Source organism: Dipodomys merriami, unplaced genomic scaffold (genome assembly GCF_024711535.1).
Source record: "Dipodomys merriami isolate MVZ:Mamm:240054 unplaced genomic scaffold, mDipMer1.0.p SCAF_26, whole genome shotgun sequence".
NCBI classification, from domain to species: Eukaryota; Metazoa; Chordata; class Mammalia; order Rodentia; family Heteromyidae; genus Dipodomys; species Dipodomys merriami.
In genome coordinates, this window is record NW_027204048.1 from 2,593,934 (window position 1) to 2,617,101 (window position 23,168).

A 23,168-nucleotide genomic window follows, 5' to 3' on the forward strand; every position below is an offset into this window, starting at 1 on the left:
CTGAGATCTGCGGATCACGATTCAAAGCTAGTATCTGCTTCTCTGGGCAGAAAAGTCCTCATGAGACTCTTTAATTAACCACCAGAAAACCAAAAGAGGAGCTGTAGTTCAAAGTGGTAGAGAGCTAGCCTTAAGCAAAAAGAGCTCAAGTAGAGCACTTATGCCCTGAGTTCAAGTCCCACAACTGACCAAAAAGATTTAAAAAGAACTCAGATACTTTAAAAAGGGGATTGCTTAGTCTGGTCGCTTTTAGACTAGTAATGAGGTGGAGCATCGTGGTAGAAGCACATGGTGGAGGAAAGTGGCTTACTTTAAGGCAGCCAGAAAGTGAAAGAGAAGGCCCACTCTCACTAAGCCCTATCTTGTAATCCAATAAACTATGGATCCATAAGTAGATTGATATAATCATGAGACCACAAGCCTCAGAATTCAATCACCTTCTCTGCACTACTACATTGGGGTCAAAGCCTTTGACGTGGGAGTTACTGGAAGACATTTAAGATCCAAAATACAGTTATTTTGCTCACTTTCAAAGTGTGGACTCTTGTGTGTGTGTGTGTGTGTGTGTGTGTGTGTGTATGTGTGTGTAATGAGGATGATGATGATGATGATGATGATGATGATGATGATGATGATGATGATGATGCTGGGGCTTGAACTCAGGGCCTAGCCTCTTGCTTAGCTTTTTCCACCCAAAGCTGGCATTCTACCACTTGAACCATGTCTCCATTTCTGGCTTTTGCCTCATTAATTGGAGATAAGACTCTCTCAGATTTGTCTTCCCAGGATTATTTCAAACCATTATAATCAGATCTCAGCCCACTGAATAGGATTACAAGTATGAGTCACTTAGACTCACTTGTTGTAAATATTGCTTTCCTTTTTCTTACAGAGCAGTATTCTATTTTATGCATATATACAGTTTGTTTTCCTATTGAAGGTCATTTGAGTTGTTTTAAGCATGAGGCTATTATAAGTAAAAGCTGCTATAAATATGTATGAACAGTCTTTTTGTGGGCATGTGTTTTTATTTCTCCTAGAAAGGCAGTATGGGCTAATCTGCCATTATGTTTTTATAAACAGCTTGTGTCATTTAATGTCCCTACCAACAACATGTAAGAGTCCCTGTTTCTTTACAGCCTTGCCACACTTAATCTTCTCAGTCTTTTTCAATTCTAGCCATTTTAGTAAGTGAATAGTGGTAGCTCAGTGTGTTTTAACTTTCTGTTTCCATGGTGACTAATGATCTTGAGCCTCTTTTCATGTGCTGATTGGCCATTTGCATATCTTTTATAAAATATTCAAATGTTTTCATCTATTCTCCCTGGAGTTTGCTTTTCTTATGGAGTAACAGCAGTTCTTTACATATTCTGGATAAGTTGTCCCAAATAACTGTATTCTTTGGACCAATTTTACATCACCAGCAACTAGTACTGTACCTGGAATGTTATATAAGCAGATGTCCAGGTCATAGTGAATAATAGATGGAATCAATGAGTGTGAATTAGTATTTCCAGATGTCAAAAACACTAATTCTAAATCCACACATCCCCTTTTCATGTCAAGGGGAGAGAGACAAGGGAGATTCGAGGCAATGCTAGATAATTGATACTACCCACTGTGCCTTTATTTGTCAACATTAATACTGAAGGCAAAATATGAAGCCAAGTTGGGCCGTCTGATTCCTTTAGCTGGATTAGGTCACATATCCATCAGTATCCTATGCTTCCTTACAGATTCGATCGGAGACGATTGCCACATATGCCCTGTGTGGTTTTGCCAATATGGGTTCCCTAGGAATCGTGATCGGTGGACTCAGTAAGTGAAAAGAATATTATTTTGGGGGAGGGGGTCCAGTCGTGAGGCCTGAACTCTGGGCTTGGGCGCTGTCCCTCAGCCCTTCAGCTCAAGGCTAGCGCTCTACCACTTGAGCCACAGCACCACTTCTGGCTTTTTTCTTTTTGCTTATGTGGTGCTGAGGAATCGAACTCAGGGCCTCTGGCATGCAAGGCAAGCGCTCTACCACTGAGCCACCTTCCCAGCCCTGAAAAGAATATTCTTTACCAACAGATATAATGTAATCTTTTTTGGATCTCCATCTTGGTCTGCAGTGTTATTTGTGTCAAGGAGAATACAGCCCTTCAACAAAGGTCCTCTTCTACAATGTATTTTCCCAGTGTACACCCAAATTACCTCAGGAAGAATATACTCTCCTAACCTAAGGGTGGCAAATGGATTTTGCTTGTGTGCCAATGTCAATAGATTTATATTGAGGGCCAATGGAAATCCAGTGGGAAACTGCTATGATTTATCTCAATGTCTGCTGTGGTGAGAGCCGTACTGGGGATTATCTTGCTGGCTGGTCCCTTCTTACAACGCATGTGCTCTGTCATGTCTTCCCTGCTCTGTGAGGTCTTTGGAAGAAGCTTAGGGCTTATTTCTTTTATTAATGTAATTTATTTGTTTATATTTTAAATTATTTAAATTATTATTATAAAGATGTAAAGAGGCAGGCTTATTTCTTGTCCATTGACACGAGACTCCAGCCCTGAGGCAATTTGCAAAGGCCACAAATTTAATTTCTAATCAATAGCCTCAACATGAATTTCACCTACTCTTTCCGTAATTCCCAGCATCCATAGCACCTTGCAGGAAACGTGACATCGCTTCAGGAGCAGTGAGAGCCCTGATCGCAGGAACCATCGCCTGCTTCATGACAGCCTGCATCGCAGGTACAGGGTCCTGCCCTGGGTAGTCTGGGTAGCTTTCAGGGAGGTAGGATGGCAAGCCCACAGCTGCTCGAGTGTTGGAGCTACTGATAAGCATGCTGTAAAGGGGAAGGTGTAGAGTAAGTGGGTAGAGAAGCTAAGAATAAGAGGAAGTGGAGCAGTGGTCCCAAGTGGTAGAGTGCTAGCCTTGAGCAAAAGAGCTCAAGGACAGCACCCAGGCCCTGAGTTCAAGCTCCACAACTGATAAAAAGAAAAAAAAACAGCTACAAAGCTAAGGATAAGAGAGTTCAGAAATTTGGCCAATCATGAACATCACTGCTATTCTGTTCATCTCCAGGCATGCTCTCTGACACCCCTGTGGACATCAACTGTCACCACATTCTAGAAAGTACCTTCAACTCCAGTTTCCCTAGCAACATGACCGATGTAGTATCTTGTTGCCAAAGTTTATTACACAGGTATTCACGGTAAAAAATTTCATTATGACCCCTTAGTAATAATCAAATCTGACCTAAAGATCCCATCTCCTTATTTTTTGTAACTCTATTAATTGTTTGTATATGTGTGTGGGTTTTTTGTTTGTTTGTTTAGGCATCCTAGAGTTTAAAGCACCAGGGCCTCAGGCTTGTTAGGCAGGCACTTTTCTACTTAAACCACACTTCCAACCTTGTTTGCTTTAAGGATATTTTCCAGATAGGATCTCTGTTTTGTGCCCAAGGACCAAGATCCTCCTAACACACCTTCCACACAGCTGTGTTCACAATAGCCACCACCACACTCAACTTACTGATTCAGATGGAGTCTCCATAATTCAATGCCCAGATCCTCCATAACTTTTGCCTCTCAAGTAGCTTGAATCATAGGCAGAAGCCATCACACCCAATCTTCCTTACACAGCAACTCTAACAACCTTTCATTTTTACTTTTCCCTAATAAAACCAGGAACTAAAATATTCAGCAGTACTACTCATGTGCTCAAGTATTGATTTAGCAGTGCATTAGGCACATGAATTATTTCACTTAAAGTTTACAGGTGCTGGTGGCTCCATGTCTGTAATCCTAGCTACTCAGGAGGCTGAGATCTGAGGACTGAGGTTCAAAGCCAGCCTGGGAAGGAAAGTCCATGAGTCTCTTATCTCCAATTAATTACAGAAAAGGCTGGAAGTGGCACTGTGGTTCAAGTGGTAGAGTGCTAACCTTGAACAAAACGAGCTCAGGGTCATTGCCCAGGCCCAGAGTTCAAGCCCCAGCAATGGAAAAAAAAATTTCAGTCACTGTGTAAATTAGGCTTTTTGTTTTGATTTGGTTAGTTTGATTTGGTTTGGCTTGTCTTTGTTTTAGCCTTTAATATACTGGTACCTAGAAAGGCTATGTACACTAAAGCAAAATTAGTCCCAAAACAGTCAAGATACCAAATCCTGCCCACAAAAGCAATACTCTTAATTACTACCTTCCACTGCCTCTCTTTCCAGGGGCCAAGGCTGTCCCAACAATGTGGGACCACTTAATGACCCTGCCAGTCACCTCCACCCTCTACAATTTCTTGTCATAAAAACAGTATCTTCATCCTAGTGGTTTTCTTAAATGTTAAAGTGTTTTATAGGGGCTGAGCTTATCCTTCTTGGTTTATTCTGGGGGAAATAAGAAGAGCTCTTGAGGCCACCCAAATGAATTACCAGAATCATTTCTGTGGGGCCCTTGTTTTTAACCTACTCTATCTAGAGTATGATAGCCAGAATATGAAGGAAGAAGTCAATTTCTTGCTCTTGGCTGTGGGGAGGGAGTAAGAAGGGGTACTGGGGCTTGCCCTCAGGGCCTAGGTACTATCACTTAGTTTTTTTTGTTCAAGGCTAACATTCTACCACTTGAACCACAGCTCCACTTCCATCTCTTTGATGGTTAATTGGAGCTAAATGTCTCACAGACATTCCTGCCGAGGCTGGCTTGGAACCATGATCTTCAGATCTCAGCCTCCTGAGTGGCTAGGGTTACAGGTGTGAGCCACTGATGCCCAGCCTCTGTGCTGTTTTTTGTTTGTTTGTTTTTTGTTTTTAACCAGTCCCGAGGCTTGAACTCAGGGCCTGAGCACTGTCCCTTAGCTTCTTTTTGCTCAAGGCTAACACTCTACCTCTTGAGCCACATTAGGCTTTTTCTGTTTATGTGGTACTAAGAAATAAAGTCCAGGGCTTTATGCATGTTAAGCAAACCTTCTACCACTAAGCCACAGTCCAAGCCTTGGGCTGTTTTTAATGCAACTTTTACTCAGCTACTGTATCTGCCATTCAAGATTCAACTAACTATTCCATTCCATTCCCACCAGCACTGTTGCCAAGGGACCCGGGGAGATCATCCCAGGAGGAAACCACAGCCTGTCATCTTTGAAGGGCTGCTGCACATTGGTGAATCCATCAACACTTAATTGCAGTTGGATTCCCAACACATTTTGAAATCAACTATTTCTCCAGGGGAACTCTGGGTGCATATTCTGCTTAGGAAGAGACAACAACCACCGGAAAAAAAAAAAAGCAACTGTACACAGACTAATAACCATCCTTGTTGAACCAGCTTGAGTCATAAGGAAAGAAGAAAAACAAGACTGAACCTTTCAGAACTGCCATTGCTATTGCAGCCTCTTCCCTTTTGTGACATTCCACCATTTCTCCACTGAGAACTCTGAAGAATCTTATACTGAAGTGCCAACTCCACGCCCCACAGTGTTTTCTGACCTTAGATTTCTTTCCAGGCATCTAGCTAGAATACAGGTACTAGGCTGTAACTCAACCATAGACTCAGGGTGCTGAATGAGTCTAAATCATTCCAATGACTGTTTCTGTTTGTCTTTATTTTTTTGCCTGTTTTTGTTTTGAAACAGTCTTACTATGTAGCCCAGACTAACCTTGAACTTGAGATCTTCCTGCCTCAGTCTGCAGAGTGGCTGGAATTAAAGACATACACCATCATACCCAGCCAGAATAACTTGTTTTCAACATACTTCTAGGGTGCTAAACTTGGATGATCTAGCTTACCTAAGATATCCTGTACTTGAATTTTACATGAAGGAAAGCTAATCAGCAATTACTGACTACCCTCCAGAAGTCCTAATAAATTGAGTCCTTCAGCAAAAGCTTATAGATCCAAATCAGGTTTCAAGTCCCTTAAGTTTTGAGAAGTTTTAGTCAGCTTGAGCTATGTTATGCTACATAACAAGCAGCCCCCCAAACCTTATCAGTTTATAAATTTCTCTTTCATTCATATTACATGTTTGCAATGGCCAATTTTGTTGATTTCATTTTCCAGAAACCAGGCTAAAGGAGCTTCCACCAAGTGGGGCATGCAAGTCTTAGAGAGAGAGCAAGAGAGACAGAGAGAAAGAGAGAGAGACAGACGGACAGATAGACAGAAAGAGACAGAGAGACAGAGACAGAGAAAGAGAGAGAGCACGAGAAAGAAGAGAGAGGTCAGTGACCACAGATGGATTCTTCTTCATATGAAGGAGTAGTGAAGATCTCATAAAAATAATTTGATATGCTACAAAGGTGCATAATATCCACATCTGCAGTAAGGAGTCCAGTAATGGATAATTGCAGACCTATTCATGTGCAATAATCCTGGTGACAAGACTGGAAAAATGACTTTTCATCCAAGAAGCCATGGACTAGCAAGGCACCTTGGTCCTCACCTGTAATCCTAGCTACTCCGGAGGCTGAGATCTGAGGATCACGGTTGGAAGCCAGCCCGGGCAGGAAAGTCCTTGAGACTGTCTCCAATTACCCACCAAAAAGCCAGACAGGGAGTTGTGGCTCAAGTGGTAGAGTGCTATCCTCGAGCAAAGCAGCTCAAGGACAGCACCCTGAACTCAGTTTGAACTCAGGTCCTGAGTTCAAACCCCAGGACTGGGACACACACACACACACACACACACACACACACACACACACACACACACACACACACACACACACACACACACACACACACACACACACACACACACACACACAGCCATGGAAGGGCCAACTGAGGGAGAAAAATAAGTCCTGACTGAGTTCATTGATTCTTGTGGCTCAAGTGGTAGAGTGCTATCCTCGAGCAAAGCAGCTCAAGGACAGCACCCTGAACTCAGTTTGAACTCAGGTCCTGAGTTCAAACCCCAGGACTGGGACACACACACACACACACACACACACACACACACACACACACACACACACACACACACACACACACACACACACACACACACACACACACACACACACACACACACACACACACACACACAGCCATGGAAGGGCCAACTGAGGGAGAAAAATAAGTCCTGACTGAGTTCATTGATTCTTCTATGGACCTGGAAGGCGTCAGTATCAAGCTTGCTTACTGGATGTCAATATCTCTGAAGAAAATGCCAGAAATTTTGATGGAGAGCTTGGTGGAGAACTCATTCTTTAATGCAGTCCTCATTGTCATTGCTCTTAGCAGAGAGACCACAATGTGTGAAGAAAACCTCAATGCCTCTGAGTCAGAAAGTGGTTCCTTTTGTTTCCTTATATTTTTTTGGTCAAGAACAGGACTCAAACTCGGCACCTGACATTCTCACTCATTGACTAGCACTCTACCAACTGAGCCATGCTTCCTAAGGAAGAGACTCAAAGTGAAATCGGTTCTTCCAAATCTTAATTTATTTTGTTTATATTTGCTCTTCTGTACATGCACAAATCACTTTTCAAAGAAAAAAAACTAGGTGTCAAAAGTTGTCTTTCATTTTGTTTCATTTGTTTTTTGTTGGCTGTCTAGTTGGTTGGTTGGGGTTTGGTGATGAAGGAAGGTTAAAACACAAATAACTCCTTATCTCTGAAGTAAGCATACTATTTCTTGCTTTCAGACTTGGCATTGTGGCATGTTTCTCTTAATCCCAGCTATTCAGATGGCAGAGGATGGAGGGTCACAAGTTCGAGGTTAGCTCAGGCAAAGTTAATGAGATCTTATCTCCAAAACAAAATGCAAAAGAAAAGGGCTCAGTAGCACAAGCCTAGCAGGCACAAGCCTTGGGTTCAATCTCAGTATTACATAAAGAAAAACAAAATTCTAGGGATTTTATTATTTATGTCAGTGTTCCTTGGAATTCAGTGTGCCCTTTCAGTCTTTAGTATATTTGCCTTTTCCTTACAAACTTTGTTACAAACCATGGATAGCATGTCAAGAGTACCAATTATTTATATGTTGGTTCTCCTTTGTTCTCACGAGCTGTTTTTCTCTCTAATCCTTTCCAATTGTTTGAATGTTTCTATTTTTGTGTGTGTGTGTGTGTGTGTGTGTGTGTGTGTGTGTGTGTGTGTGTGTGTGTGTGTGTGTGTGTGTGTGTGTGTGTGTGTGTGTGTGTGTGTGTGTGTGTGTGTGTGTGTGTGTGTGTGTGTGTGTGTGTGTGCCAGTCTTGGGGCTTGAACTCAGGGCCTGTGTACTGTCCCTGAGATTTTTTGTTCAGGGCTAGCATTCTACTATTTGAACCACAGCTCTATATTTGGCTTTTTGGTAGTTAATTGGAGATAAGAGTCTCACAGACTTTCCTGCCTGGGCTAACTTCAAATTGTGACCCTCAAAACTCAACCTACTGAATAGATAAGATTACAGGCATGAGCCACCTGGGGCTGACAACTAATTCCTAACTTCTGCTTTTTGGTCACATATATGCCTTGAATCCTTGTCATTCTTCTCAACTTATTTGCTTTTTTAAGGAAAACAATTGCTACCCTATAATTATTAGGTTTTCCTTTTCAGACAATAAAAAAGGAATAGCTATTTGTAAATTTTAAAAATTTAAGATTATTTTAAAATAAAATAGAAAAATGCAAAAATACATGTGCAAAAAAGACTAAACATCTTTCTCCCTGCCATGGCTTTCTCACACCTGATTGTCACTTCTAGGTGACTAGCACACAGTCCTTTCTTCTTGCTCATGCAAAACATATAAGAATGTGGGGACTAAAAAAAAAAAAAAGAATGTGGGGACTTTGTTATTGGAACACAGAAAGAAAATGTTTATTTGCATATTACCTTCAGCTTCCTTCTTTTTGGCTATAATAATGCTTTATGCATTCCTCCACATCATTATTTTAGTTGTAGCATTAGCTTTCTCTTCTCCCTTCCACACTAACTCCATGTGAATGCACACATGTGTGTATAATCCTACATAAAGGAGATAACATGCACACTGGACAGAGAGGGAGTCAGGTGTTTGCCATAGCCTGGATCTTGAACGTTCCCAAAAGGCAGACTTGAAGGCTCAGCTGCCTGACTGTGGTGCTGCTGTAGAAGGTAGAACCTGCACAAAGAAGTCATTGAGGGTGTGGCCTCAAAGGGGATGGATCATAGGACCCCAGCCCCTCCCCTTCCTCTCGACTTCCCAGCCACCATAAAGTGATCAGGACTTCTTCACTACACACAGCTACCATGATGTACTGTGCCACCACAGGCCCAAAGTGAGAGCAGTAAGGGATCACAGACTGAAATCTCTGAAATTATGAGAAAAATAACAAAAATAAATTTTTGCTTTGTTTTTGTTATTAAAGTTTCCCCTGTATTTGTATGTATAATTGTCAGTACTGGGACTTGAACTGAGAGCCTGAGCCCTGTCCCCTTGAGGTTTTTCATTCAAGGCTGGGACTCTACTACTTGATCCACAGCTCCACTTCCAACTTTTTGGAGGTTAATTGGAGATAAAAGTCTTAGACACTTTTCTGCCAGGGCTGGCTTTGAACTGCCATTTTCAGATCTCAGCCTCCTTAGTAGCTAGGATTACCGATGTGAGCTACCAGGGTTTATTTTCCTAGGTATTTTTAACAAAAAGCAGACTGACAAAGCATTTTATGATCTTTCTACTTTCTTTCCTCTTCTTCATGGTCCCTGATTCCACACATGCACATTCCGGGTTAAATGACCTGGAATGTATTCCTTCAATTTCAGACTGCTTTTTGGATGTGTTCTTCTTTTGAGGACTAAGATGGTAGTTTTACAGAAGTGATATTACTGACCTTTCTAGGCAAGTCGTGTTTCTCTTATATAATCTTTATGTAGATTTCAATCCTATTAGGAAAACTTCATTCTAGCCTGTGACATATGTGTCTTTATTAAACAAGTTGTTCCTCTATAGACATATATTCACTTTGCTTCCAGGTTTTAATTCTGGGGCTTATTAATTTGCGAGGCAGGTGGGGGGCGGGGAGAGTGGTATTTTCTTGTACTTGTCCAATGAGTACACATTTTCCTTATAAGCTATTATTTTTATTTTCTTTTTCTTTAGAACTTCTGAAACTTATCTTTAAGTAGTTGTACAAAGGAGTTGCCATTCAACAGAGCAGTTTATGAATACAATGTATCTTGAAGTATTTTTTACTTTTCTCTAGCCATGATGTCTGAAAAAAAAGGTGCAGATTACATGGAATTTACAATGGCCTGGTAGCCACATATTAAAAAGCAAGAGCAAAAGGAAAGGATGAGATTCATTTCATAATACATTTAACCCGATATACTGAAGGGTAGCACATCAAAGGGGACATTTTACACTCTTCAAAGTCTAAGATGTCTTTTTTTAAAAAACAGTATCCCACGATGTAATCCACACTGGCTTCCTGAGTGCTGGGTTTACAGGTGTGGACCACTGTGCTCAGTGAGAGATAGTTCTCCAGCCCAGCTTTCAGCTGTTTATTTTGGATGTGGAGTCTCATTAACTTTTCTACACAGGCTGGTCTTGAACTCAGATCATTCAGATCCCAGTCTTCTGAGTAGCTAGGATTATAAACATGAGCACCAGCACCTGGCTTATTTACTTATATATTACACTCATCCTAGGGTTTGAACTCAGGATTTGGGTAATGTCCTGAGCTTTTGTGTTCAAGGCCAGTATTCTACCACTTGAGCCACAGCTCTACTTCTGGCTTTTTGGTGGTTAGTTGGAGCTAGAAGTCTTACAGTCTTTCTGCCAACGCTGGCTTCAACCCTAAATCCTCAGATCTCATCCTCCTGAATAAATAGGATTGTAGCTATGAGCTACCAGCACCTGGCTTTTAATACATATTTACCTTTTGTTTCTCAGCAGTGCCAAGGCTTGAAATCAAGCCCTCTAGCTTGTTAGGTAGGTGCTCCATCCTTTGAGCTACACCTAGCCCTTTTGGTTTTCTTTCAAATAAGGTCTCACATTTATTCCTGGGATAACCTCGACCCTTCTCCGATTTAAACTTACAAAATAGCTGGCATGACAGATATGTACCTCTACATCACTTTGATTGGTTAAGACGGGGTCTCTTGAACTTTTTGCTCAGGCTGACCTCAAAGAGTGATCCTTGAAAAGATAGGTTTACTGGCTTGAGCCACCATACTTCATTGATTCCTTTTTTAAGCCTGTTTATCCTTGAACTGAGAGGAGAAAAAAATATTCTTGAGCCACTGAGAAAGAATAGTGAGGCTAGGGATGAGGTAAGTGAGCTGGCAGTCTCCTGATCATCAGACCCTTTGCAGGCTGAGTGCTGGTATGACTGCTTCCCACCTCCTAGTGAAACAACATGGCGGCGTTTGGTTGGGAGGGGCTTGGGGGAGAAGATGGCCACACTGAAGTTTGAACTCAAGGGTCTTTGCATCTGCTAAGCCAGGTGCTCTACTACTTGAGCCACACACATTCCTGCCCCGTCAATTGAATTTTGTTTTGGTGCACAGTTGGTTTCCTCACCCCCTCTGCAGAGATACAGAAGCCAGAAGGCTGCTTGTCTTCACAACTCATCCTCCACTCACCCACCCATCCTGTGTTCTCATGGGTTGCTGACAGCACACTGTTCTGGGCTTAAGCACTTTCACCTTGTTCTAAGCTGTTTACTTCGGAGAATTCTGCATCCCTGAAATTCAAGGTCCTCAGGCTCCGCTATCTGTCTGCCCTTTGCCAATCCAGAGCTCCTTTTTATATACAGTATAATGAAAAAGCAATCTCTTCCCTGCTGTCACTTCTCCAGGTTTTTGCACTGATTTGCAGAGAGATGCAGAGCAGGGCAGAAATGGCATCCCTTCACTCAAACAAGAAACTATGCTTCCCAAATAATTGAGAATTCTCTGGACAAACAAATTAATTCTCTGGATACTCCCCCCACCACACACAAGATACTTCAGGTCTTAGACAGGAATAGATTGGTGTCCTGAGACATGGAGGACATTGTCTTTAACTCCATTTGTAAAATCAATGGAGCCAAGCCATTATGTGTAAGAAACTAGATTTCTGACTACCAGGTTTCTAAAATGTACTCATTTTGCAAAATGCCCTTGCCCAGTTGCTTTTGGGCATTGGAGGGGGGGTAGCCACTAGGGCACTGGGAAGAGCCCATGATAGGCACTTGTCCAATGAGGCTGACTTCCATTACAGAACAATTCCAAAACTTGGGCATGCTTTTTCATTTTACTTTTCTTAAAGAGATTGAGAATCAGTGAGGACATTGCATGCCAGAAAGGCTGAAAGTGCTATGAATGTACTGGAGTGGAGGAAAGGCAGGCAAGCACTCAGGTTCTCAATGGGAAACAGGAAAACAGGACACTGAGTAACCTTGGCTCAGGTGCACTTTATAGTGATAGCTAATGAGCACTATGGTTCTGAAAAGGCACCCTATTTCCTGGTGATTTCATTTTAAGCTAATGCAGCAAAGATACACTTATAGTGGAGAATGATGAAAGAGGTGATGATGTATTGTACTCACAAACTGACATGTAGAATTGTAAGCCCTTTGTATAACTACTTAAAGATAATACAAATATAATTTTTTGTGCAGGTCCCTTAGCTTGAACTCAGAGCCTGGACATTGTCCCTACTAGATACTAGCTCGAGGCAAATATCTACTACTCGAGACACAGCTCTATTTCCAGCTTTCTTCGTGGAGACAAGAGTCTCATGGGCTTTCCTGCCCCATCTGGCTTCAAACTGTAATCCTTAGATCTCAGCCTCTTGAGTCACTAGGATTATAGGCATAAGCCACAGGTGCCTGGCTAAAATTATAATTTTTTAAACAAAGAAGTATATACTTGCTCATTCCTTTTCTGGTTTTAAAGGCCAAACATATTTGAATAATAATATTTCCTGCCAGCTGTGAGTTGCTCAAGCTGATAATCATAGCTATACAAGAGGCTAAGATCTGAGGATCAAGGTTTATCCTGGGCAGGAAAGTCCATGAGACTCTTATCTTCAATTAACCAGCAAAAAGCCAGAAGTCAAGGTGTGGCACAAGTAACAGAGCACCAGCATTGAGTGGAAAAAGAACAAGAAACAATACCCATCAGATAAGTTGATGTGAGGGAAATGAACCCTAAGATATGTATTCAAATGTTTTTTTCTTTCATGCGATTGTTTCTAACACATTTATAAGATTATTTCTTTGTTCCTTTGTATGTCCCTCCCCCAGGTATAACCTCTGCTTTCACTGTATTTGATTTGTTATAATTTGTGGAGAGGAAGGGAAAAAAAACAAATCATTTAAATAGGGATACAGATGGACCCATTGCAACAATGAGACGTACAAGTCATTATGTCGAAAACAAACTTTACAACTTTGGTAGGGGAGGGGAGGATGGGAAGGGAAAGGGAAACAAAGGAGGAGGCTACAATGCTTGATAAGAAATGTACTCATTATCTTGCCCATGTAATTGTAACCCCTCTGTATAGTATTTTCACAATAACAAAAAGAAAAAGAAACAGTACCTAGGCCAGGACTACAAGCCCCAGTACCTGCATGCACAAAAATGTTAATACTTTGATACCCCTGTTAATTCTTCTCTATAAATGACAATACAGTAAATTATAAATCATCACAATGGGCTGAATGAATCCTCCTTCAAACCTAATGACTGAATTACTCTGACGGAGCCTAGCCTTTTTGATCATCTGCAAAGCAAGTCAATTTAGCAGTATTGACTACATTAACTCTAAGTGGCGTCACTAAAAGCATCCTAATAACCAATATAACTTGAGATGTGTGTGTGTGTGTGTGTGTGTGTGTGTGTGTGTGTGTGTGTGTGTGTGTGTGTGTGTGTGTGTGTGTGTGTTGTGGAGCTTGAACTCCGGGCCTGGGCAGTGTTCTTCAGCTCTTCAACTCAAGACTAGCACTCTACCACTTGAGCCACAACACCACTTCCAGCTTTTTCTGCTTCTGTGGTGCTGAGGAATCAAACCCAGGCCTTCATGCATGCCAGGCAAGCACTTTACCACTGAGCCACCTTCCCAGCCCCAACTTAGTACATTTTTAAGCATTAATACTTATTCTGCTTATACAAGCAACTCTTCTACTGTCATTTGGGTATGTGCGTGTATGTATGTGACATGGGTGGGTTAAGCAGCCTGGAGTCCAACTCTGAAGCTGGACTTGCAGGGTTCAAATCTTGGACTCACTATTTGTTTCACATTGGAATTCAATTCACATGGGTATTTTATGTGATTTCCCTGGGTTTGTTTTTCCACATGCAAAACACTAACAAGTCTGCCACCTCCTCCAAGTTGTTGTGAGGATTATGTAAGGCACTGTGTTAGTAGTCTCTGCTGTTGCAATCATAGAATACCATAAGCAGAATAATATAAAAATAATAAAGTTTTATTCAGGTCACTGCTCCGAAGGCTGGGAAGTTCAATGTGTGGGTATCTTATGAGGTCTTTCTCAATGGTGGGGATTGTCTGCCTCGCCCCAAGGTTGTACAGGGGGAGACAGAGCAAGGGTGCCACCACAGGTCTCTCTTACAAAACCACTAATATCACCATGACCTCATCTAACCCTAATTACATCCCAAAGTCCTCACCTCCAAATACCATACTAGGTTAAGTTTCTAGAGTCTTTTGTTGTTGTTGGTGGTGGTGGTGGTGGTAGTCATCATCATGGGGCTTGACCTAGGGGCCTGGGTGATATCCCTGAGCTGTTTTGCTCAAGGCTAGTGCTCTACCACCTAGACCCACAGCCACTTCCAGTTTTCTGGGTTAATTGAAGATAAGAATCTTACAGACTTTCCTGCCCAGGCTGGCTTCAAACTGTGATCCTCCAGTCTCAGCCTCCTGAGTAACTAGTATTACAGGCATAAGCCATCAGTGCCCAGCAGTTTCTAGCTTCTTAATACCTCCCAGAGAGGATTCAAGTTCAACATGAGTTTTCATGAAGACATTCAGAGCCAAACAGTGAAGGAAATTATTTGAAAGAAGACTTACCAGAAAAAGTCTATAAAAATACATTTTTTCTTCATCAAGGTGTTCCTTAAGAGTAAACACATACTGGACACCAGTGGCTTACACCTATAATTCTAGCTACTTAGGAGGCTGAGATCTGAAGAGCAGGGTTCAAAGCCAGTGTAGGCAGGAAAGTACATGAGACTCTCAGCTCCAATTAACCTCCAAAAAGTAGGAGTGGAGCTGTGACTCAAGTGGTAGAGCACTAGCCTTGAGGAAAAAATAAAAAGAGCTCAGGGACAGCACCCAGGCCCTGAGTTCAAGCTCCAGGACTGGCAAAAACAACAACAACAAAAGAAAAGTAAACACACAGATTCTAAGTGTATAGTTGGATGAGTTTTGACTGTCACTCCAATCATTTCCATCATTCAGAAAAGTCCCCTTAGTGTCTTGCCATCGCCTTCCCATCCTTCCAGGCAAGCCTGATTATCTTTGCTTTATAGTACAGACAGATGGTTCAGGTAGGCAGCATCCAAGTAGATTGCACAAGCCATTGCTCATTTGTCCCTGGCTTTTCTCATTCAGCAGAAGGTGCTAGATGAAGTTTTCTCCCGTAGAGCATCTCATTTGCTAAAATGTCACAAATCATGCATCCGTTTTCTCTTGATGGATACTGAGATTTCCTGCTTTTGTAGAATGTTTCTGAAAATTTTTTGTCACACATTCTCCATGTATTTCAGAGTTGTGTGTGTTTGTGTGTGTGTGTGTGTGTGTGTGTGTGTGTATGTGTGTGTGTGTGTGCGCGCGCCCATGTGTGTACACAAGGACTGGTTCTGGGGCTTGAACTCAGGCCCTGTGTGCTGCTCCTAAGCTTTTTTTGCTTAAGATTGACCAGTCTACCACTTGAGCCACTGCTCTATTTCTGGCCTTTTGGTGATTAAAGATAAGCATCTCTCTGATATTTCTGCCCAGGCTGGTTTCAAACCTCAATCCTCAGATCTCAGTCTCTTAAGTAGCCAGGATTACAAGTGTGAACCATCAGCAGCTGGTTAATTTCAGAGGAATTCAAGCTGAAGAAATACGAATTGAAGTATGAAGGTTTGTTGTTCCCATAGCAGAGCTTGCTCCTCTACCTCCCTTTCCTCTCATAACCTCAAGGAAACTCTTTTCTTACCTGTGGTCCTTCATACAGGTTTAGAAAATGGTTGGCTTCAGGTCACAGCCGTGATGACCGAGCGTCCAAGAGGAATAACAGACAATCTATAGGTCACTCCACTGAATAGGAGGTGATTAACTGGTTCCTGCAGTAGGTACACAAAGACACCTGATTTCATTTTAAGAGAAAAAAAATCCCTTGGCTTTTCTAAGTCCCAAATAAGACTCAGATTAGCATTTGAACTTGTATATTTATAGGAAGGACCAGAATATGAACAAAGTGGGGAAACAAGGAAAGGTTAAAACTCAGGAGTTGGAAAGTATTGTGCAAAAAAGCCTGTTGCACACATATAACTCATTGAGCTCCACTCCATACCAGGTAAGGCCTCTAGCATTTATGCCATATACCAGTGTAAGACAATTTTATTAATCAGTAGTTACAATAAATTTAATTCCACTAATTCTACTTATGAGAAAGCTTAGCTAGTTCCTGGAAACACAGACCCCAATTCTCATTAAAATGCACTCCTCAAGCTGGGCCCTCACAGTTCACTCCTGTAATCCTAGCTATTCAAGAGGCTGAGATTTGAGGATCACAGGTTCAAACCAGCCTGGGCAGGAAAACTGTGGGACTCTTAACTCCAATTAGCCAGCCAGAAATGTAGCTGTGGTTCAAGTGGTGTATAGCACTAGCCTTGAGCCAAAAAGCTAAGGGTCAAGTACCTAGGACCTGAGTTTAAGCCACAAGATAGGCACCAAAAGGGGGAAAAATGGAGAATTCACTCATCAACCTGTAGCCAAGCACCCGTGGCTCATTCCTATAATGTTAGTTACTCAGGAAGCTGTGATCTAAGGATTGAGGAGTGAGAATATCTGAGAGACACTTATCTCCAATTAACCATCAAAAAGACAGAAATAGAGAAGTACCAACCTTGAGCAAAAAGCTAAAGTTAAGGGACAGTGCACAGACCTTGCATTCAGGCCCCAGTGGTAGTGGGTGTGGGAAGGAAATCTTTGTAATCCATTCTGACAGGAACATGTCCAACTGTTCAGTTATTCGTTCTCTTTAACAACCACTCATCAATGTCTGGCCACAGAAGCAACTTATCTAGAAGGCAAAGGTCTCCCTGGCTACTTAAACCAAACAAAACCAAACCGAAGGAAACAATATGTTCTCAGGGACTCAGGAGAGGTCCTCTGCGGCAGTCTCACTTGACTACTGTTTCCATGGCAACAGACTATGGAGTCCTCCAAAAGGGAGATGTGCAGAACACAATGTGCTCACAGGAGGCTGCAGCTGGATACTTGAAAAAGTTGGTTGATTTTTTTCTCTCTCTCTCTCTCTCCCTCCTCTTTCTCAAAAGCTACTGAGCATTTAGAAAGAACCCAATCAAAATTCCACTTCTAATTGGCAATGAGTAGGGATGCTCTTTTCTGGTCCTCTAGATGACATGAGGATGGAATTAAGTTCTTAAAAGCCTTCTCCTCCTTTCTGCCAGTAATGCCAAGAATATATTTAAAGGGACTTTTCAGGTTAGAGGTTTATACATGTACCTCTGCTCAGGCTTATAGTACAGATACCACGGAGATATCTACTGAGCCAAGGTAGACTGTTTTTCTAGGAATTGATGGAGCTGGAGTGGTCTGGGAGGAAAAGCTGAGATCTGGGCTCTGGAGTGACCCCTCAGTGCCCTGGGTTGTCACTGGGACTGAACCAGGAGAGAAGCACAGGAAAGTGCTTACATAGTAGCTTTCATAAGATGCTTCATTGCAAAGTAATCATATTTGCTGTAGAAAAATATAACTGTGGGCTGGGAATGTGGCTTAGTGGTAGTGTGCATGCCTAGCATTCATGAAGGCCTGGGTTGGATTTCTCTGTACCACATAAACAGAAAAAGCCAGAAGTGGCACTGTGGCTCAAGTGGTAGAGAGCTAGCCTTGAGCAAAAGAATCTCAAGGACAGTGTCCAGGCCCTGAGTTCAAGCCGAGGACTGGCAAAAAAAAAAAAAAAAAAAAAAAAAAAGATAGGTAGGTAGGTAGGTAGGTAGATAGATAGATACCCTTTTTTGTAGTACTGAGAATCAAACTCAAGTGTTTTACCACTTGAGCCATTCCCACAGATATGTTTTTGAGAGCTGGGGATTGAACTTAAGGCCTCCCAAATGCTATACATGTATTGGGCTCTTCTTTCTCTGTCTCTGTCTCTCTATGTCTGTCTGTCTGTCTGTCTGTCTCTCTTCCTCTTCCTCTTTCTCTTTCTCTTTCTCTTTCTCTTTCTCTTTCTCTCTCTCTCTGCCTCTCTGCCTCTCTCTCTCTCTCTCTCTCTCTCTCTCTCTCTCTCTCTCTCTCTCTCTCTCTCTCTCTCTCTCTCTCTCTCTCTCTCTCTCTCTCTCTCTCTCTCTCTCTCTCTTTCTTTCCCTCTATCCAGGGTCTCATCATGTAGCCCAGGCTAGCCTTAGACTTGAGGTACTCCTGTCTGAGATTCCAGTGAGACAGGAGGGGTTATAAGAATACTGTAACACCCTGGGCAAAAGAGTAATAATCTTGAAAGTATGACTTTTCCCATTTCCCATCAGAAAATTTTAAGTACTGAAGCTAGGTTGGTGGTGCATGCTATAATCCGAGTACTTGAAGTCTAAGGTTTGAGAATCAGGATCTTGATGTCAGCCTGGGCTACACCACGGATCCCTATGTCATAAAACAGATAGAAGAAAGAAACAAATGGATGGTAATAATCTGTATATATAGCTAGTCAGTATTTTCAGAAGAGTGCATATAACGCTTTTAGATGAGATCACTATTGTGATTTCAGGCTACCTTTTCCTCCTACCCATTTCATATATCATAACCCTTTTTGCATATTAACTAATCTTCTACATCCTGATGCTAAAAATCACTGCAGAATCTTCCATTTAATGGCACACAATAATTTAATCTATTCCCTGTGGCTGGCCATTGCACTAACAAATATGTAATTAATGTAGTGAAATCTTTCCGCCAATTCATGATTTGTTTCTTGAGGGACGTAGGCTATAATTTAGATGTGGTTTGTTCCCAGGGATTTGTACGTTGAAAGCTTAATTCCTAGTATGGTGCTGTGAAAGATCGTGGACTTTTAAGAGGCAGGATCTAGTGAGAGGTCCTTGGCACACTGGGGTGTACCTGCAGAGGGATTATTGTTGAACAAGCCAGCCCCCACTCCCTCCCCTGCTCCCTGGCCTTCTGTGCTTGGCTATTTCTCTTGCCCCTCCTTTTACCATCATCCACAACATCCTTAGCAGAGCTGAGATGATGCCTGCACCATGCCTTTAACCCTCCAGAGCCTTGAGCTCAATAAGCCTCTTTTTTTATTATTATTATTGTGAGAATACTGTACAGAGGAGTTACAATTTACATGGGCAAGATAACAAGTACATTTCTTATCAAGCATTGTTGCCTCCTTCCCGTCCCTTCCCATACTCCTCCCCTCTCCCCACCCAATCCTCCCCACACACACCAAAGTTGCTAAGTTTGTTTTTCGACATAACGACTTGTACATCTCATTGTTGCAATGGGTCCACCTGTATCCCTAGTTAAATGATTTGTTTTTTTCCCTTTTCCCTCCACAAATTATACCAACATCAAATACAGTGAAAGTATAGGTTATACTGTGGGGGAGGGACATACAAAGCAACATAGAAATCATCTTTTAAATATGATAGAAACAATTGCATGAAAGGAAAAAAAACATTTGAAGACTTATCTTGGGGTTCATTCCCCTAACATCAACTTATCTGACCTTTTCTGCTTGACTCAGACATATACTAGTTATTGCAAATAAGGGAAACCATGGGACCTATGTTTCTTTGGGCCTGGCTTACTTCACTTAATATAATTTTTTCCAAGTCTTTCCATTTCCTAACAAATGGGGTAATGTCATTCTTTCTGATGGAGGCATAGAATTCCATTTGTATATATACCACATTTTCTTGATCCATTCATCTACTGAGGGGCATCTGGATTGATTCCATATCTTAGCTATGGTAAATAAGGCTGCAATAAACATAGTCTTGCTGGTAGCTTTAGTGTGGTCTTGTTTGTAAACATTTGGATAAATGCCCAAAAGTGGGATTGCTGGGTCATAGGGGAACTCTATGTGGAATCTTTTGAGGAACCTCCATACTACTTTCCAAAGTGGTTGAACAAGTTTACACTCCCACCAACAATGCAGTAAGGTTCCCTTCTGTCCACATCCCCTCCAGCATCTGTTGTTGTTAGAGTTCTTGATTTTTGCCATTCTAACTGGAGTGAGGTGGTATCTTAATGTGTTTTGATTTGCATTTCTTTTATGGCTAGGGAGGTTGAGCATTTCTTCATGTGTCTATTGGCCATCCTTCTTTCCTCTTCAGAGAAGTTTCTCTTTAAGTCTTTAGCCCACTTATTTATTGGGCAGTTGTTTCTTTGAAGATTTGTTGCTGGGGATTTAATTTTTTAAGTTCTAGGTATATTTTAGATATGAGACCCTTGTCCATTGTATGGCTAGTGAAGATCTTCTCCCAATCCGTGGGCTTTCTATTGATCTTGCTAGCTATGTCCTTTGCCATGCAGAAGCTCTGTAATTTCATGTAATCCCATTTGTCCAACCTTTCTTTGATGTGTTGTGTTTCTGGGTCTCTATTAAGAAAATTTCGGCCTGAGCCAAGGAGACCTAGGGTTTCTCCTATTCCATCCTGTAATGTTTACAGAGTGTCTGCTCTGACTCCAAGGTCTTTGATACATTTGGAGTTGATTCTGGTGCAAAGCCTCTTTTCGTTATAAGGACTTTGACACAAGTATTGCATTAGAGGAATGGGAAACTGACCAATATATCATATAGAAAATGTAAATGAGGCTGCGAGAGCCGACGGGGACCCCGGGACCGGCCATGCTTCAGTTCGCGCAGCTTGTCATGGGCCCCGCGGGCAGCGGGAAGACATCTGGGAGGTGATTGAAGAGGATGATGTGATGGAGGATGCATCGCTGAGGCTTGGTCCCAACGGAGGACTGGTGTTCTGCATGGAGTACTTGGCCAATAATGTTGACTGGCTGGAGAAGGCCATGTGGAGGACCACTACATCCTTTTTGACTGTCTGTCCAGGTCAGCTTGAGTTGTGCACACATCGGCCTGTGAGGAAGCAGCTGCCTGTGACGTTCCAGCAGCTGGAGCGGTGGGAGTCCCGAGTCTGTGGAGTTCTTCTGGTCGATTCCCAGTTCGTGATGGAGTCATTCAAGTTCATCTCTGGCGTCCTGGCGGCCCTGAGTGCTATGATCTCTCTGGAAATTCCTCAAGTGAACATCATGACCAAAATGGACTTGCTGAGCAAGAAAGGGAAGAAGATAATTGAGAAGTTGCTGGATCTTGATATGTATTCTTGATTACAAGATTCCACAAGTGGCTTAAGAAGTAAAAAATTTTAAAAACTGACTAATGCTATGTGTGGACTGATTGATGACTACAGCATGGTGCGGTTTTGACCCTATGATCCCTCGGATGAGCAGAGCATGAACACTCCTTTACAGAATATCGATTTTGCCATTCAGTATGGAGAGGACCTGGAATTTAAAGAACCAAAGGGACAAGAAGCTGAGTCTTCCTCTATGTTTGATGAATATTTCCAGGAACGCCAGCAGGAATGAAGAGTACCTCACTATGAATGCGTGACAGCAGGCAAACACATTGGCAGCACTGGCCGTACTGTGCTGCTGCTTTTAATTAAATAGGTGCACTGGCTCATTATCAGGAGCGCTGGCTCTTTATCAGGAGCACATCTGATTAGAGTTCCAAGTTCCTCTGGAGCTGCTCTTGTTTGAAGTGGTATCTTCTAACCTGGTACTGGTGGCTCATGCCTGTAATCCCAGCTACTCAGGCGGCTGAGAGCTGAGGATTACAGTTTGAAATCAGCAAGAAAGTCCACGAGATTTTCATCTTCAATTAACCACCAAAATGCTGGAACTGGTGCTGAGGCTCAAGTGGTAGAGTGCTAGCCTTGAGCACAAAAAACTCAGGGACAGTGGCCAGACCCTGAGTTCATGCCCCAGTACTGGCACCAAAAGGGGTGGTGGCGGCATCTTTTAGCTGTTCACTAGCTGTTCACTGATAGTTCAGTTATACAGAAGGCTGAGATCTGAGGATCTAGGTTCAAAGCCAGTTCAGGCAGAAAGGTTCTCTAGACTCTATTTCCAATTAACCAGTAAAATATTGGGCTGGAGGCATAGTTCTGAGCAAGCAAGTCAAATAAGCATAAGGCTATAAGTTCAAACACTGGTACCAGCAAATATACATATACATATATGTGTGTATATGTATGTATGTATATATATAGAGAGAGAGAGTATAATTTAGAAAGTAAATGTAACTGAGATATGTGTGTACATATAGGAAAAAAATTAAAAGCTAAAGCCACATGCTGGTGGCTCATGCTTATAATCCTAATTACTCAGGAGGCTGAGATCTGAGGTCCATGGTTCAAAGCCAGCATGGTCAGGAAATTTTTTGAGACTCTACAGTAAACTTTCAAAATGTTAAAAAAAAAAAAAAGGAAATGTAAATGATAACTAATGTTTTGTCTTTTATCAATATGTTTCTTATCTTATGTGAGGACTCTGGGCAAAGATAATACATTATCATCATCATCATCTTCTTCTTCATCATCATCATCACAGCAACAACAGCAATATAAAGTCTACCCCAGAAAATCAAAAGTCCAGGTTCCATGGATAATAGAAAGAAGGCAGTGGAGACATGTCAACAAGCCTTAGTTGGTTAAGGACTTCATACCTGGTTAGTCTTATAGATAGCTGCTTTGTCAATGACATCTCAGATGTCTTCATTTGAATAAAGATGAATTGCCTGGTTTCTTAGTTGGCACTAATGTGGTTTCTTTCTGTCTTTAACAACTTTTATTCTACTGACACAGAGTCACTGGATATGAATGAAACAAATTGGAATGCCAATGCCTGACATATCAAGAGTCAGGCTGGGAAGTGGGGGGCGGGGGTGGAGGGTTGCCGGAAATCTGGCTCACAGAGAAACCCAAATTAGAGTTCCTACTAACACAGTTAGATGCTGGACTGACATCGATGCTGGGGCAAACACT

At 42.0% G+C, this 23,168-nt stretch overlaps 1 protein-coding gene and 1 pseudogene across 1 annotated transcript in view; both read left to right on the forward strand.

The window, feature by feature from the left end:
• Positions 1-7,479, forward strand: part of Slc28a3 (solute carrier family 28 member 3) — a 77,116-nt gene extending 69,637 nt beyond the window's left edge. Inside the window, exons 15-18 of the mRNA XM_070035438.1 lie at positions 1,737-1,818; positions 2,634-2,732; positions 3,067-3,187; positions 5,050-7,479. Of these exons, the coding sequence (XP_069891539.1) occupies positions 1,737-1,818; positions 2,634-2,732; positions 3,067-3,187; positions 5,050-5,176 (429 nt within the window). The 3' untranslated portion in view covers positions 5,177-7,479. The remainder of the gene's footprint in view (positions 1-1,736; positions 1,819-2,633; positions 2,733-3,066; positions 3,188-5,049) is intronic.
• Positions 7,480-11,284: 3,805 nt separating this feature from the next.
• On the forward strand, positions 11,285-21,720 carry LOC138836791 (GPN-loop GTPase 3 pseudogene; annotated as a pseudogene).
• The last annotated feature ends 1,448 nt before the right edge of the window (positions 21,721-23,168 follow it).